Source organism: Grammomys surdaster, unplaced genomic scaffold (genome assembly GCF_004785775.1).
Source record: "Grammomys surdaster isolate TR1022 unplaced genomic scaffold, NIH_TR_1.0 137, whole genome shotgun sequence".
NCBI lineage: Eukaryota > Metazoa > Chordata > Mammalia > Rodentia > Muridae > Grammomys > Grammomys surdaster.
The window spans coordinates 574,141-591,752 of NW_021604595.1; the positions used below are offsets into that span (position 1 = coordinate 574,141).

The following is a 17,612-nucleotide window of genomic DNA, read 5'->3' on the forward strand; positions in this document are numbered from 1 at the left end:
ATTGTAATATGTGTGTATGCATGATTGTATATGTATGTATTTTTATTTAAAGAATAATAATAGCAGTATGTTATGTAACTATAGATTACTATTTGTATATTGCTTTGGAGAAATTTCTATTCAAGTCCTTTGTCCAATTTTTAATTATATTGTCTTTTTAAAATTTGTGTTGAAGAATGTCTCTGGAACATAACTTGGCATGCTGACGCACTCCTTTAATCCCAGCTCTGGGAAGCAGAGGCAGGTGGATCTTTGTGAATTTGAGGCCAGGCTGGTCTATATAAAGTTCCAGGACAGACACGGCATGCACCATGACCACCCTACAGATAATTTAAATTTTTATGTAATTATATTTGCTAGTTATGTCCCTATTGTTTGGTTGGAAGTTTTTAAAATTTAATTTCTCCTAATATTTATGGTGTCAATATTCAATTTAAGTTACAAATTTGGAAATCATTTTAGGTTTTAGTAAGTACTGAATGTATCATGTAATTTACTTGACAAATAGCCAATAGTTTATCATTCCTTGTTGATTTTTTATTTGCATATTTTAAAATATTCTTGTCTTAAAGATAGTCTGCTCTTGTACATAAACTTTTTATCTTTATTTTAGACTAAAGAGAAAAAATCTTCTATTATAACTGATCTCAACATAATAATGGAGCCCACAGAATATTCAGAATTAAGTGAATTTGCATCTAGGTGAGCTGTTTACAATTTTTTAAGACTAATTTATTTATTTTTATGTGCATTGCATATTTGCCTGCATTTATGCCTGCGTGAGAGTGTCAGGTCCCCCGAATCTTGAGTTTACGTTGTGATCTGCCAAGTGGGTGCTGGGAATTAGACCTGGGTCCTCTGAAAGAACAGCTAATGCTTTTGACCACTGAGCCATTTCTCCAACTCCTGATTTACAAATCTATTGCTTTGTAGTTAATTTTAACTCCACAGGTTTTAAATTTTTCTTTACATTCTTTTAGTTTCTGTTTTAAAATATATATGAAATAATTTTTCTTTTTAAAGATTCTATGTATATGGGTGTTTTGCCTGCATATATGTTTACATACCATGTGTGTGCAGTGCCTTTGGAGGTCAGAAAAGGTCACTGTATGTGTATGCTGATCACCTTTTAACTGGAGCTTTTAATATATTAATCATAACTTTGGTTTTGAGACTGGGTCTCTGTATGTGGCCATAGCTGGTTTTAAAAGGTTCCCTTTTCTACCTTACCCTCTTTAGTAGCTGGGAATACACTGGGAATACATGCCAGACTATACCATACCATACCATACCATACCATACCATACCATACCATACCATACCATACCATACCATACCATACCATAGATGCGTTAGAGCTCCTATTTAACAAGTGCCAATCTCGGAAGCAGTTTTGAGTTCAGCTCTGCTGATTAGTTTATAATGGGCTAATTTTTTTTAGTTTTTGTCTCATAATTTTTGATTGAATGATAGGCATTGCCTGTGGGAAAGCAAACTGAAGCAAATATTGAGTGACTTGTGCCAGCCTTTTATGATGCTGCGAATGTGATGGACTAACTCAGTGTTAATCAACAGTTAAGCTGTGTTTGGGGTTATTATTATTACTATTTTAAAGATTATTTTATTCTTTTTAATTACATGTATGTGTATTCACATGAGTTCAGAAGGGCAGTCCCCCTGGAACTGGAGTTACAGGCCCAGGCTTGGGTGCCTAGAACCACATGTAGGTCCTCTCAAGTGCTTGCTGTTTACTGCTGAGGCATCTCTCTGCTTTAGGATTATTATTTTTCTGTGTGTTATAGGAGGGGTGTGTGGGGTGTCTCACTCTGTTACACAGGCTACCCTAAAATTCTGACCATCTTGCCTTATCTTACAGACATGTGGCACCACTGATCAGTGTTGTGTAGGGTTGCAGGCCCAATGAAGGCCTGTTTCCTTCCATGGAACCAGAGGGTTTGCACTACTGCTCCTCTTCCAGAAGCAGTGATTCTTTGTCTTAGCATCAGAAGTAATCTTGGGCCTCTCTCAGGGGCAGATGATTGACCTTCTCTTTTGATGTTTTTTCATGGATGTTTTTTCTTTCATTGCTTTGCTGTCTCACCTTCAGTCACTTAAAGTCTCTGACTCTGACGGGATTTGAGGCTCCAAGCCTGTTCGCCAGCGGCAGCTGACCCCTTTGTGCATGTCTATGTTAGTAATAGTTCTTTCTGGCATTCCACCATGGCAAGTCTTTCTGGTATAGTGCTTTTGTATGTATGGTTCATTTCTCTCAGGGCTGGGCAAACTATGCCTAATAAGTGTTTAGAAGAGATATTAACACACATTCATGCCCATTCTTTTACATGTTGTCCATAATTGACTTCATGGAATACTGATATAGTATTGAGTGATTAAGATAAAAGTCATATGGCCTCCAATCCTGACAAATTTCCTATTAGGCCCTTTGAGAAAAGGTCAATTGACTTCTGCTGTAGGCTAAGTACCTGGAAATAGTAAAGGTTTGCTGACTTCTGCTGTAGGCTACATACCTAGAAATAGTACTGGGTTGTATGGAAAGGGTGTGTTTAGCTTTATAAGACACTGGGAAGCTACTTTCCCAAGTGATTACTGCATTGCTTTTCCACTAGCAACATGCAAGACTTCTAGTTGCCCACATCCTCTTCAATACTTGCTTATTTCTTGCTGATTTGGTGAGTCTATTTTTTTTTTTTTTGTTTTTGAGACAAGTTCTCACTAGCCTAAGATGGTACTGAATTTATGGTCTTCTTGACCCTTCCAAGTGGTGAGATTAAAGGTGTATGCCACCATGCTTGGTTCAACACTTATTCATTTTTCTTTCTTTTGTTTTTAATCTCTACTAGAATGTATTTGCTTCATGTCCCTGATTGTTGGCTGTGTGTCTTAACATGATGCTGTCCATTTGACTTCTTCCAAGTTTCATTCTGTGTTTTTCACATTATATGACTTAGTTATTTTCTCACTATTCTTTTGAAAATCCTTTGTTTTGAAAACAAGTACCTCTTCATTCATGCATTTTTCTTTTCTTTTTTTTTAAAAGTTTTTTTTTAATTTATTTATTTTATGTATATAAGTACATTGTAGCTGTCTTCAGACACACTAGAAGAGGGCCCATTACAGATGGTTGTGAGCCACCATGTGGTTGCTGGGAATTGAACTCAGGACCTCTGGAAAAGCAGCCAGTGCTCTTAACCGCTGAGCCATCTCTCCAGCCCCATTCATGCATTTTTCAAGGTGTGTACTTTTTGTCTTTTTATTTTCCTATCAGTACCTTTCAAAATTTTAATGAACACCTTTTCTTTTTGTTTTTGAACAAGTCATGCTATATGGAGCTATACCAGAGCTCGGGGGCTATTTTTTATGTTTTCTCTTCTTAAAGGTCCTTTTGTCCTGGCCTCAGCTTTTTTTTTTTTTTTACTTTCTCACAGGGCTTTTTAAAGCCTCTGGTGGTATAGGCATACAGCTTCTGTTCATTCTTTACCCAGAAGGGTAGAGTTTTATAGTGTGCTTTCCATTGTGTGGTAACCTTAGACACATGTACCTGTGAGGTATGCCCCATGCTTCACCTTACACATGTCTGTGATCTTATCTACTGTAGTGTGTGGCACTAAAACCTTATTCCTGGCTTTTAATGGATCTACTAGGCTTCCCCCATTCTTCTATGTATTCTTCTTCCTTTTGGGGAGTGGGGGTTTTTTGAGACAGGATTTCTAAACCGTGTAGCCCTGGCTATCCTAAAATACACTCTGTAGACCAGACTGACCTCGAACTCTGAAATCTGGCTGTTTCTGCCTCCTGAGTGCTAGAATTAAAGGCATGTATCACCAATGCCAGTAGTCTATGCTTCTTTTAAAAGTTTGTTTTACTTTATATGTATGAGTATTTTCCTGCATGTAGGTAGAAGATTTGAGGATGTGAAAGCTTAGGTAAGTTATGAGAGTCTAAGAAAGTGTTTTAAGGTGTGTAAATACAAGTTGTAAAGGTCTAAGAAAGTGATTTAAAGTGTATAAGGAATAAAAAACCTTCCAGATTTCTTTCCCTTTCTCTATGCTTTTGTTATACTAAGACTTCAAAAGCTCAGAGTTTTGACATTAATCAATGGAGTTCTGATAAGCCATTAATCTAGCTCTGGTAAAGTACTGCTAATATTATCATAATCAAGCTCAACATTTTAAATTTCCTTTTGTTGTTTTCTAAGTATAGACTTAGAAATTGCTTCTAATCATGAAAGTAGACAGAAAGACCAGGTAACCAGAATGGTTGGATTATATAGGGAGGGCAGTTGCAAGGAGGGAAGCCTAGCCCAATATCTGGGCTAGAGAAGTTTAGGGAAGGGGTCAGGATATGCCTGCCATAAGCCATAACAGGGAGGGACTGAGGGATGTAGAAAGAACCTGGCAGCTAGTGTCCACTTTGATATGTTAAATAGGCATCTCAGCTATTCTGAGTTTGAGAGCTAACAGTAGGTATGTGTACTATGTGTGCCTGGTCGCCATGGAGGTGAAAAGAGGGTGCTAAATCCCCTTGGAGTTACAGACAGTTATGAGCTGCCATGTGGGTGCTAGAAACTGAGCCTGGGTCCTCTAGACACTTGAGCTACCTCTCCAGTCTTTTCTGTGCTTCTTTATTTTATTTTTCTCTCAGTATCTCTCTCTCTCTCTCTCTCTCTCTGTGTGTGTGTGTGTGTGTGTGTGTGTGTGTGTGTGTATTGTATAAATTATGTCCATCCTTCCCTGAGGACAAGGTCTTTAGTGCTTGTATAGGTTTTCAATAAAACATTGTGTCATGTTTTTATAGACTTAGTTGACTAAACTGATATTCTGTCATTTAAAAACACCTGTTTATTGAGACATCATATACATTTAGAAGAGCAAACAGTCTTAGGAGAACTACTTAGTAAGTTGCTGGAGGTGGCAGATTGTACCTATGGAATCAGTCCTCACAGGCCTTCAGAGTCCTCTTGTCACTCTTCTTGCAAATCATGTTTAATCAGTGTCCTGAGGCCTAACACCATAGGTATGTTTTCTCAGTTTTGAACTTGATTTCTTCTTTTGTGTATGTCTTTGAACTTCATGTAAATGTAGCTTTGTGATTTATACTCTTATCTTGCTTCTTTTACTTATTAACATATAAGACTAGTCTTGTAGTCATTTGAGGTTGTATTGTATGTATTTTTTTATTATTCTTAGATGATATCCACTCCTCCCTTCTGTTCCTTCATCTTCTCTTGGAACCTACACCCAACACATCACCCTTACAACTTTATGTCTTCTTTTTGCCCCTGAGTAATCTGAATCCAGCCAGTGCTCCCCATGTGTACATGGGTGTGGTACTGTTCACTGGGATGTGCACAACCTACCAGGGCCACATCTTTGGAAAAAATGACTTTCTCAAGATAGCAGGGATGGTTCAGGGGTACAGAACACTCACTGTTCAGTTCCAGCACCGTGTTGGCAGCTCATAACTGCCTGTAGCTCCAGCTCCAGGAGAACAAAGCACATGCTCCCTGTCTTTTATCTGCACCTCTGTGATCAGAAGCAGTAGTACCATCAGAGCACACAGACAGCATAAACTAGGAGTACAAAGGTTTCTTTCTTTTTTTTTTTTTAGCTCTGCCCAGATTCCCACAGGTAGCTGCTGCTGTGTGCTAAGAGCTGAACTGGACTGAATGTCAGTGGCCTAGTATACACACACACACACACACACACACACACACACATTGACAAATACACAAACATATATAGACATAGACCTGTCTATTTCCTCTCTTTATGTTATAGTTTTCATACAAACATAGTGGCATAAATACATGGAAATTTCCACTAGATAATGTAATCTCATCTCTTCCCTCCCCTCTCCTCCCCGCCCCGCTGTCCGTCCCGGCGTGTCTCCCCTCCCCTCCCCTCCCCTCCCCTCCCCTCCCCTCTCCTCTCCTCTCCTTTTTTCTTCTCTTTGTTTAGAAAAATCAAACTGGATGGCCTGGTACTCCTTTTGTAGGCTAGGCAGGCCTTGAACTTAGAGATCTGCCTGCCTTTGCCTTGGAAGTGCTAGAATTAAAGGTGTGTGTCACCACACCTGTTTATTTTAATCATACGTCATTTAAATAACATAAGAGAACACTGCTTTATTTACCAGTAGAAGACTGTCTTTTTACTGTTTCTGATGGAACCATTTCGGAATGTATACCACACATTTAGTATCCTGGCTCTGTCACCCCACATGCTCTTGAGTACTGTAGGGTTTTTTTGTTGTTTTTGTTTTTGCTTGCTTATTTGGTTGCTTTCTGAAGTGGTAGGAAATGATCCCAGGCCTCATCTACTCAGGAAATGCTGAGCAATACCAGAACTCTGCATTTTAAAGTGTGCATTTTACCTTCTGAAATTATAGTGGAATGATTAGTTTTCTAGCATGCCCTCTATGGTTTAGTTCTTGTATTTGATTTCATAATCTCTTTGGTTTTATTCTTTTCTCTGAGATTTATGATACAATCTAAGGTCACGTGTTACTTGTCGTGTCTCTAACATCCTTGTGTCTGGAACAGTCCAGGGCCACCTTTGCCGTTTCTGAGTTTGCGGTCTTTAGGAATAGAATTTTTTTCATCTTTTTATTTTCTCTTTTATTACTTTGAGAATGTCGTTCAATGCATTTTAATCATATTCATTCCCTTTCCACCACTCCTCCTAGATCCACCCCTCCTCCCTACTTTGTTTTGTCAATCCGTCAAATCCACGTGTGGGTGTGTGTGCACTCACTAGGTCAGGGTCAGTATACCATACCCTTAAAGAATGTAGCTTCTCCCTCTCCCAGCAGCTGTCAACTTACCAATAGCTCCTGAGCTAGGGGTAAGACACTGTACCAGTTTCTCTCTCCTTGCTGGGATTTTGTCTGTCTTAAACTTGCACTGGTCTTGTGCACACTATCACCACAGTTATAAATCCATATGTGCCCTGTTATGTCTAGACAACAGTTTTATTCTAGTTATCACTCCTTCTGACTTTTACAGTGTTTCCTCCTTGTCTTCCACAATGATCCCTGAGCTTTGGAGGATGGGATGTGATATATATGCCCTATTTAGGGCTGAACATCCTACAGTCTCTGCACCTTTATCAGTTGTGGGTCTCTGTGTTAATCACTATCTACTGCAAAAAGAAGCTTTTCTGATGAATGTCAAGAAATATATCCATATCAGTTTAGTGCTGTATCCATTTTGCAGAGTAAGAGCAGTAAATTCAGCATAACAGGACACCTTGTCTAGCCTCAGTAGAAGAAAATATATCCAGTCCTACTACAACTTGATATGCCAAGTTGGGTGATACCAATAAGAGGTCTCCCTTTCTCTGAGGAGAAAGGTGTGATGCATAAGGAGACAGGAAGAGGGAGGGGAAGCTCCAATCCAGATACAAAGGAATTAATTAATGGGAAAAAGAAGGGTAAGTTCTCTATTAGTATCTATAGCCTCTTTAATTCATAAATTAATTAATTAATTAATGGGAAAAAGAGGGGTGAGTTCTCCATTAGTATCTATAACCTCTTTAATTCATAAAGTAATTTAATTAATTGATTGATTAATGGGAAAAAGAGGGTAAGTTCTCCATTAGTATCTATAACCTCTTTAATTCATAAAGTAATTTAATTAATTGATTGATTAATGGGAAAAAGAGGGTAAGTTCTCCATTAGTATCTATAACCTCTTTATATTCAGGTTCTTGCCCCAATAATGGTACCAGATACTGATTTCACTTGTTTTCCAATAGAAGTTTCCTTATTTTTTTCTTCTTTTGATCAATTCATGTTAGACATCCTTGAGAAAATATTGTATGGGTGATAGACTTTTTCTTCTTACCATATCTCCCTCTCAAATATGATAGTCTTAGAATAACTTATTACTTTATATTAGTTAAACATAATGGAATTCATTTTAACATTTTGAATGTGTACCTAATGTATTTCAATCATTTTTATCCATTGTTTCTTTTGTCCCCTTCCTCTTCTCAACTCTCTCTACCTTCTAATTTCTTGTCTTTTTTGTGTGTGTATACATATAACACAATGTTGCCTGAGAATGGTAATTTTTTCACTCTTGTATGTTCCCTTCATTTTCTAGTAGAATTTGGTTTTGTGCTTGAAAAACAAATCTCTATTACTTTTTTCCTATTATTTTGTTTATTTACATTCCAAAAGTTGTCCCCCTTCCTGGTTTCCCCTCCCTGAGTTCTTCACCTGATCGCCTCCCTCACCTCTGAGAGGGTGTTCCCCCACCCACCACCCATTCCCACCTCACCCCACCAGCATCCCTCTTCTCTGGGGCATCATGTTTCCACAGGATTAAATCCTTTCCCACTGAGGTCAGAAAAGCAGTCCTCTGCTACACATGTGGCCAGAGCCACAGACCAGCCCACTATGCTCTTTGGTTTTTGGCTTAGTCTCTGGGAGCTCTGAGGGGTCTGGGTTAGTTGACACTGTTGTTCTTCCTATGGGGAATGGGGTTGCCATTCCCTTCAGCTCCTTCAGCCCTTCCCCTAACTCTTCCATAGGAGTCCCTGACCTCAATCTAATGGATGGCTGTAAGTATCTACATCTGTCTCAGTCAGCTGCGGGTAGAACCTCTCAGAGGACAGCCATGACAGGCTCCTGTCTGCAAGCACAATATGGCACCAGTAATAGTGTCAGGGTTTGGTGTGCACACATGGGATGGATCTCACGTTGGGCCAGTCACTAGGTGGCCTTTTCTTTCAGTCTCTGCTCCATTTTTGTTCCTGCATTTCTTTTAGACAGGAACAATTCTGTGTCAAAAAATTTGAAGAAGGGTGTGTAGTCTGCTGCCTCAACTGGGGGACATGTCTCTATTATTTTGTAAATATATTGTGTTATATCTCTGTATTGTCTGGATTGCGTCAATCATTCTCATATTTTGATGAGTACTTTTGAAGTTCTTCTTTGTGTGTGTGTGTGTGTGTGTGTGTGTACCCTGAGAGGCAAAAATACTATAAAACTGGACATCTAGGTAGTTCTAAACTACCAGATATAAATGTTGGGAACTGAACTTGGGTCCTCTGAAATAGCAGTAAATGTCCTTAACCACTGAGCATTCTTTCCAACCCTGTTAAATAATTTCTTAATCTTTTTATTTATGTTGATGATCAACATATCTGAAAATTGGCAACTAAAAATCCTTTAGATCCAGCTCCTGCAGCCAGATGATACTTTGTATATTGATGCTATTCTTTGAATATCTTCAAGCACTTTCTTATAATTTGATATTAAAAGTTTCCCAGAAATTACAATATATGAAACTTCTTCTGTTCCATCATGGATTTTAGTTTTAGTTGGGACTGGTATTAGAAACCAAGGTTGGGAACAAGATGTGTTCATTGCTATTGGATTGTTTTGTTTCTTGGCCTTTTCAGGAGACAGAAATAGGAAATCTGTGCTTATACTTAGGCACACACACATGAAATCATATGACCTTTTATATACATATGTGAATAAGTGTGTATATAGAGTCATGAATTCATGCCAGTACTTGTAGTTTTATTCCAGTTCATCTTTATACTGCTTTATACATGCTCCTGTTTCACATTTGTATGTAGAAAGGGGGGAGGGAGGGAGGGAGGAAAGGAGAGAGAGAGGGAGGGGGAAGAAAGAGAGAGAGAGAGAGAGAGAGAGAGAGAGAGAGAGAGAGAGAGAGAGAGAAAGGAGAGAAAGCCATACTGAGACGTGGCTCCTGAGAATATCAACCCTTGGCTTAATCTTACTATTTTTTCTAGTAAACATCTGCTTGTAATGAATTGTTTCAGCAACAGGAGCAGTGAGTGAATAGAAAGAAATGAAGAAATAAGTGTAATGTAAGCCTGTCATTCATACTGTTTGTTAACCACAGCATATTACTCTTAACAGAGCAGAAGAAAAAAGAGATTTGCCCATGTTTTTCCGAAGTCTGCATTTTTTTGTGGAGTGTTATAAATATCGTGAGAAAACATTTAAGCATTTCAAGGTAAAGTCTGAAGTCTTTGAATATAAATATATACAAAAAATGAGCTGGTACTGATTGTGGTGAGTCATAGCTTTCTCTCCTTTCTCTCTCTCTCTCTCTTTCTCTCACCCCCCTCCCTCCCTCTCTCCTTTCTTCCCTCCCTCCCTCCCTCCCTCCTTCCCTCCCTCCCTCCCTTCCTTCCTCCCCCTCTTTCTTTCTTTTTTTACTGGACAGTGTCTCACTATGTAGCTCTGACTTTCCTGGAACTATGCAGACCAAGCTGTCTTCAGACTCATAGAGATCCACCTGGCTCTGCCTCCCCAGTGCTGAGATTAAAGCCATGCACCAATTTCTTGCTTTAAATTTCAAAGAATAGAGAATATTACCACTGGTTTCATAAATTAACAGTCACTTGTAATAAATGGGTGAGAAGTTTCAATGTAAATGAATAAATAATTGATACATAATCTTATTTTGACTATTCATTATAGTTGAACTTACTTGTACATTTTAGTTTTGAGAATTCTGCCTTTCAGGAATGCATAAATTACAAGAAAAATGCGTGTAAAGAGTATATAGTGCTGGGTGTGGTAGTACATGCCTTTGAACCCCACACTCATAAGGCAGAAACAGGCAGATCTGCATGAGTTCGAGACCAATTTGGTCTCCATTGAGTTCTAGGATAGCCAAGGCTATGTAGACTGTGTTTCAAAAACCCTATTATATATTGTTATAAAACAATATAATCAGAGGTCTTCTTCAATTTCTTTCTTGAGAGACTTGAGGTTCTTGTCATACAGATCTTTCACTTGTTTGGTTAGCGTTACAAGATATTTTATATTTGTGACTATTGTGAAGGGTGTTGTTTCCCTATTTTCTTTCTCAGCCTGTTTGTCATTTGTATAAAGGAAAGCTACTGATTTGCTTGAGTTAATTTTATATCCAGCTGCTTTGTTGAAGTTGTTTAACAGCTGTAGAAGTTTCTCTGGTAGAATTTTTGGGGTCGCTTATAATTTCTATGCTGGACTATTTTGAACTGCTGGATTATTGTAGATCTTGAGTATAAATATTGAAGCCTGATTTTTATGAAGTAATGGTTTTAATGGGAAATACTTTTAAAACTGCTGTAGAAAATGTTTAGGGGCATAAGCAAAAGCTGTTTGGTTGTGCTCTAATCCCTCCCGTCCTACTTATTATCATGACATTAAGTTATTAACAGCTATAAAACCACACAAAAACCTGTTCTAAATGAATCAGCATAAATCATATTTCAGCGTATAGCTATTATTTTAAAGACTAATACTGAGCCTCCTGTATTTGGAGTTCCATTCTTTTATTATTATACTCATTAATTATATTTAATTATATTAAATTCATTCTACTTGATTGAGTTAATAAAATCTGTCAGGCATCAGGCATTCTTCAGAATGAAACATGGTCAGTTTCCATACTGCAGTCCCTCAAGTAATTCTTATGATTTTGTTCTATTTTCTTGTATTTATTTATTTCTGGGCACTTTAATTTTTATATCACTTATAAGTATGTAAATATGGCAGTACTATTGTTTCTCTTATTGTATTTTTATAAAAAGTCTTGAAGTTAATAAGTATGAGTCATCTTTCTTGGTTCTTTTTCAAGATTTTTTTGTTTGTTTATATGGGATCTTTAGATAGTCTATATAAATTTTAGACTAGATTTTTTTTTAATGCTCCTGCAAAAACATCATTGATACTTTCATGGAGATTTCACTGATTTGTTGTCTTAACAATGTGAAATTTCCAGGCCATGAACACAGGTATCTATTTTTTTATGTATATTGTCTTAGCGTTCTCTTTCTGTGAAGAGACACCATGACCAACTTACAGAAGAAAGCATTCAGTTGGGGACTTGCTTACATTTCTGAAGGTTAGTACATTATTATCATGACAGGGAGCATGGCAACAGTCAGGCATGTGTTAGAGAAGTAGTTGTAAGCTCACATCTGTTACAAGCTTTGAGAGATATGTTGGGCCAGGCATGGGCTTTTGAAACCTCAAAGATCACCAACCCCAGTGGCATACCTCCTCCAACCTTCTAATCCTTCTTAGAACCACCAGTTCATTTCCTGGTGACTAAGCATTCAAATGCATGAGCCAATGGGGGCTGTTCTTTTTTAAAACATCACATATGTCTTTGAGGGAGGTAGTTTTTGCAGTATTTGTAAGGTATAAATAATTTTTTCAAGATCTCATTTTCATCTTACGTGTTTTACTGCACTTTGTAAGTACACCACATGTGTGCATTGTCAGTGGAGGAGAGTATTGTATTCCCTGGTACTGGAGTTGTTGGTATTGAAACCAAACTTGGGTCCTTTGCAAGAGCAGTAGGTTCTCTTAATCTCTGAACCATATCTTTTCCAATCCTGGTATGAATTTTCTTTTTTTTTATTTTAAGACTTTCTTGAGTTAAAATTGTCAAGAATGAAACACCTATATAATTGGAGTCAAGAGTAATTTTACTTTTACTTTTTCCTTGCTTCATTCTGGATCTTATTTTATTTTTCAATATAAGATATAGACTACCTATACTCAAATTATCTTACCTAGGAATCCCAAGTTATTTAAGTAAAATCTATAATTTATAGTTTTTACCAATGTTTTTTCTCCCAATTGTTTAAGCTAAGCCATTGATTTTAATTTGAAATTTTATCTTATAATTAGCTTATGGTATTTTCTCATGAAATTTTATTAAACGAAGAATATAGAAGGCTAGGGATATAGGTCAGTGAACTTGTATAGCATGCATAAGACACTGTGTTCAGTCTCCAGAACAACATACACCTCAAAAATACCAAACTACGTGTGCTTGTATGCATGTATAGATGAGTACATTTTTCTTGTAAAAGCAAGAAAATTAATAGGCATACCAAAACATTGTCCATTCTCAATCTTGTCGCTTTATTTCTGTTGATTTATTTAAGTTGATTTATTCAAGATTATACTAATTTGTATTTTCTGCATAAACAGAACCTTTCTATTTGAGTAGATTTTACAGTGTTTATTGTATATTTAACTCACATATGCCATTAAGTGTCATAAAAGTAGAACTGTGTTCTGTGCTCTTGGTGAGCGTTCAGTCACAGAAAATGAGGCATGCTCACAAAATGATACAGTGGGATAAAGTTACTATAATTAACTTATAAAAATGAACAAGCTAGTAGACGTTACTAGAGCAATAGTTGTGGCCTTACAGATCACAGATGTGTTAGTGAAAAGTTTCATCTCAGGTCAGCCTTAACAGATGAGAGAGGAGTCAGTCTGGGTTGGAACAAAACAACCAAACACTTACAATGAGTGTTCTAGGATGATCATGTAGAGACTAATGTATAACTTATAATGGAAATGAGATTGGTACTTTTATATATAAAAGGTGAATATTTCTAAAACACTGATCATTTTGTATTCAACTCCAAAGTAATATATAGACTAATATTTGTGAGTGGGCTGTGCACCTTTCTCTGAAGCTTATTTTGGTTTGCATTGTTCAGTTATCACTATTAGACTGGAGATTGGGTTTTCACTTATTACATGTATCTGGAAATCATGACCATTGAGAAATGGTGCTCTTGGGCTAGAATTAGGAATATTCAATTTGTTCAGGTAAAAAGGTACAGGTGAAACTGCACACAGCACAATGGAATAGACTTTGTTTTCATTTCTTATATTTGAACAAATTCCTATACTGTGAAAAAGTTTACAGTTATTTCATACTTGAGAATTTTTAAAGTGAAGGAACCTCATTAATCTTTGAGAAATGGGTAGGAATTTGCTTTTTTTCTTACAAAGTTTTTTTTTAAGTAATTGACTGAAGACGATCCATGTAAACTCAAAGCAGAAAATTGAACTTTTCTAAATTGGCTCTGTACCAAAGAGAAAAATTTTACTTTCTCTGGAAAGGTTTGCCTACATGTGGCGCCCCTTTCCTTAGGCTAAGTGAGAAATACAGTGAAGTAGCTGCCTCAACAGAAAGGACGTTTCTGCTCTACGGAGAATGCCGATGGATCAGCCAGTCAGTGGAAGATCACTGGGAACACTTGGCTTTGCACAGGTTTTGGAACATCTGTCTTAAATGCTTTTGAGATACAGTAAATGTTAAAAAAGATAAACAGTTAAAAGTTTCTTGGAATTCTCTTCCTTCATTAGTCATGGGAATGGTGACTCTCAAGCGAGTGTTGTATAGAAGCATGCTATTTAGATGGCAGTCTGGTATAACCACAAGGAGATTTTTAATGCTGTTTAGTTTCACATTATTTTGTTTTGAACTAAGAGATTCAGACTGGATTATTTTTGTAATTACATATAAGAATTTTGGACATCTTTGTTTAAACATAGAATTCTATCATAGTGAGATAAAATGATAGTGTTAAGCCAATGCTTATGTTCCTTTAGACATTAGGTACATGTACCTTAGATTTTAAGCTGCATTGATGGTGGTTAAAAGTATGACCCTATAGGTAATCTTTTTAAACAGATAAAACTGTTTGGATGCTTTCCCAGAGCAATTGGATTTCCTTCCAGGCGAATCTCTTCAATTCGCTCCCGAATATAACGAGTGTCATTAGCCTTGCAGAATGTGTCATCCGTAACTGAAGATATGCTGTTAAACTGGAAGAAAAAAAGGAAAAATATTCAGAATCCTAAAACCAACTTTTTGTATGTTATATAATAGGGTCACACAAAGATATTTTGCCAATAATGTAATCTTTTAAAATATTTTTTAAAAATATTAGTTCATGGTGATGACACCCTCTTTTGCAACCTGAGCATATTTTTAAGTGTATAGTATTGTTTTGGAATAACAGTTTACTTGTCATTACTCAGAATTGCATCCATTTAATCCTGTTTGGAATATAAACAGAAACATTCAAGCTTAGCGAGAGTACCCTATTCTAAAGCATTAACTCAAAATGTTACTGTGTGCTTAAAGACTCCTTAACGACATGGAAAAGAATAAGTTGAAATTCTTGTGTTGCTGAGAATCAACTTTTTCTTGTTTTCACTTTTTCCTCACTTTGGCAATTCCCACTTGATGCTCTCCTATAAAACAAACTATAAGGTCTCCAAAAGCACATGTTCACCTCTAAGTGGAGAAAGTAGCACAAATCAAAACTTTGGGTTTGCTACTATTTGGAGAAGAAAGCATAGATCATTGATCTTCAAATGTGTGTTCAGGATAACTAGGAGATACACAGCGCTTGTGTCAGGTGCTGGCAGGTTACCCAGTTGATTTAGCCTCCATTAGTCTGCTTCTCTTCCCCTTCCCCAGGCCTGAGAGGAATCCTGGTCCTGGAAGCCAGCACAGATTTGGACATAGAGAAATGAACTTCTAGGAAATTCTCGAATGTTAGGAATATCTTTAGTTGTTTTTTATTTCCCTCTTTCATAATTTTGAATTATGATAATAAGGTAACTCATAGCACCACTCTAGAAAAACTGCAATATAGGATAAGAGACAAACAAATACATGCTTTGGACTGTACCTGCAGTAGAAACAGTGTTGTTAGACTGAATGGACTTACAGGATCTCCTTAGACTCTGTTATCAGAACTGAATTTAGAATACCCAACTGGTGCAGGACAATTGGTTAGTATTTAAAAAACACCACACATTGTATGTCACAGGTGGTGTCACAAAAAAAAACATTCACTTCTCTTGAATTTAATGTGACCACATGGCCTTGTGATCATACTCTATGGTTTTGCCTCCAACATCTACCTAAAATCTCAGGGTCCCAATTATGTAGACAGTAACAGTGACTGCCTGATGCCCATCCTTTCCTCACCCCAGTCAGTTTCAGCCTGAGAAATAAGGAGCTAAAGAATGCCATAAAGAAAGAAAATTTTAAATTAAATACTCAGTACTAGAACACCTGCCTGCTGTGTGTGAGGCCCTGTATTCAGTCCCCAGCACTACCTAAAGCCACAATAGACTGACTAGAAGGTGCCCAAAGATGTATTCTGCTTAAGAACAGACTTTGCAGGCTGGAGTGATGACTCAGCAGCTCTTCCTCAGGACCAGGCTTCAATTTTCAGTACCCATATGGCAGCTTATAGATGTCAGTAACTCCAGTTCCAGGGACCCTGATATCCACACATAGACATACATGCAGACAAAGCACCAATGCACATGAAATGAGTAAATCATTGAGAAAAAAATAAAAACCAAAAGAGCAGACTTTATACTTCCTAGATTGGTCTACTTTGAGTGGAACTGCAGTTCTTATAAAGGCATTAAGTGATCACACTGCTTTAGTGACGTAACCATAATTGACATATAAATGAATAAATTTCTTAATGAGTAATAAAAATGGCCCCGTAGTTTTCTAAAGCTAGTTATTGTGTAAAAACCAGTTGTACCTGAAGGTGAATTACACGTAGACTTTCTGGTAAATTAGGAGGCACAGATTCCAGATCATTGTGGTCCAAATAGAGGAAAGAGAGTTTATTCAGTTTCTATAAAGAAAAATTTGAATGTTACTTAGGATTATGCATTCTTTCACATTATTTAAAAAACATATACTTTAAAAACAGTGTTGATGTGTGCACATTTCAGTAGTATCAATATTGGAATAATAGTTTGTTACTGTTTTTGGCCTCATTAGTAACGTGTTTAAGACATTATGATATCTAGCGGAGTTCTGTTGCATATTCCATGTTTCTCTGACCACTCATTCCATTCATCTCATCCCTGAATACGCAGTCTTTGAAGTTTGTCTAGGGAGTACCTGTGTGTGGAAGATTGGCTGAATTCTTCAAGGTTTTTGAGGCTTCCCATTGAAGTTCTTCCTATTTCTATAGAAATGGCTACTCCTAAGAGATTGTGCTTAGCAAGACATTTATCAAATATGTAATTTACATGACACATGTTTTCCCAGGAGGGATTTGTTGGAATGTTTTTTATAATCAGTAAGTTGTATATGATTGTAGGCTGTTAATATGATTGTAGGGTGTTATTCCAGAATGTAATTTCTTTTGACATTCCTCTTGATCTTTATATGAACTTTGTGCTACCATGCAGGTTTTATTGGTGTGTGTGTGAGGGTGTCCCACCATGTATCTTAAACTACTCTAAAACTTATGATGCTCCTTCAGCTTCCCAAATGTCAGGATTACAGGCATCTTCTATGCCCCACTTGCTAATTCTTTGCCATTATTTCAAACCTTTAGTTTTACAATTTTTAAGAAATTATGTATATGTGTTCATATGTGTAAGCCATAGTGCTCATGTTGTAAGTTAGAGGGCAGCCCACAGCAGTTGGTTCTCTGTTTCCATGTTTGACCTGGGTGTAAGCTTGACAGCAAGCATCCTTTCCTGCTGAGCCATCTCCATACCCTTTTATCCTTTCTTAAACATTCTACTTTCTACTATATGAACACCAACTAACTATCTTTCCAGGGCTACTTTTATATGAAGTATAGTAACCTGACTTTACTAGTAGTTATTGAAGCCCTAGGGCATTCAGTTTTATCATTTCCACACCAACTTGCCCAATATCTCTTTCATAAAATCCAAAATATTTAAACTAGCCAACCTACTTTCCTTCCTTCCTTCCTTCCTTCCTTCCTTCCTTCCTTCCTTCCTTC

At 37.1% G+C, this 17,612-nt stretch overlaps 2 protein-coding genes across 4 annotated transcripts in view; one reads left to right on the forward strand and one right to left on the reverse strand.

The window, feature by feature from the left end:
- The window catches only part of Cenpp (centromere protein P), a 180,082-nt gene that overhangs the window by 13,522 nt on the left and 148,948 nt on the right, over nt 1-17,612 (forward strand). For both annotated transcript variants that reach the window (XM_028763149.1, XM_028763151.1), the window contains 2 exons: nt 614-702; nt 9,916-10,012. In XM_028763149.1, coding sequence (XP_028618982.1) covers nt 614-702; nt 9,916-10,012 — 186 coding nt within the window. The remainder of the gene's footprint in view (nt 1-613; nt 703-9,915; nt 10,013-17,612) is intronic.
- The window catches only part of Ogn (osteoglycin), an 18,235-nt gene continuing 13,526 nt past the window's right edge, over nt 12,904-17,612 (reverse strand). For both annotated transcript variants that reach the window (XM_028763148.1, XM_028763147.1), the window contains exons 6-7: nt 16,386-16,481; nt 12,904-14,634 (exon numbers count right to left, since the gene is read on the reverse strand). In XM_028763148.1, the coding sequence (XP_028618981.1) occupies nt 14,464-14,634; nt 16,386-16,481 (267 nt within the window). In that variant the 3' untranslated portion in view covers nt 12,904-14,463. The remainder of the gene's footprint in view (nt 14,635-16,385; nt 16,482-17,612) is intronic.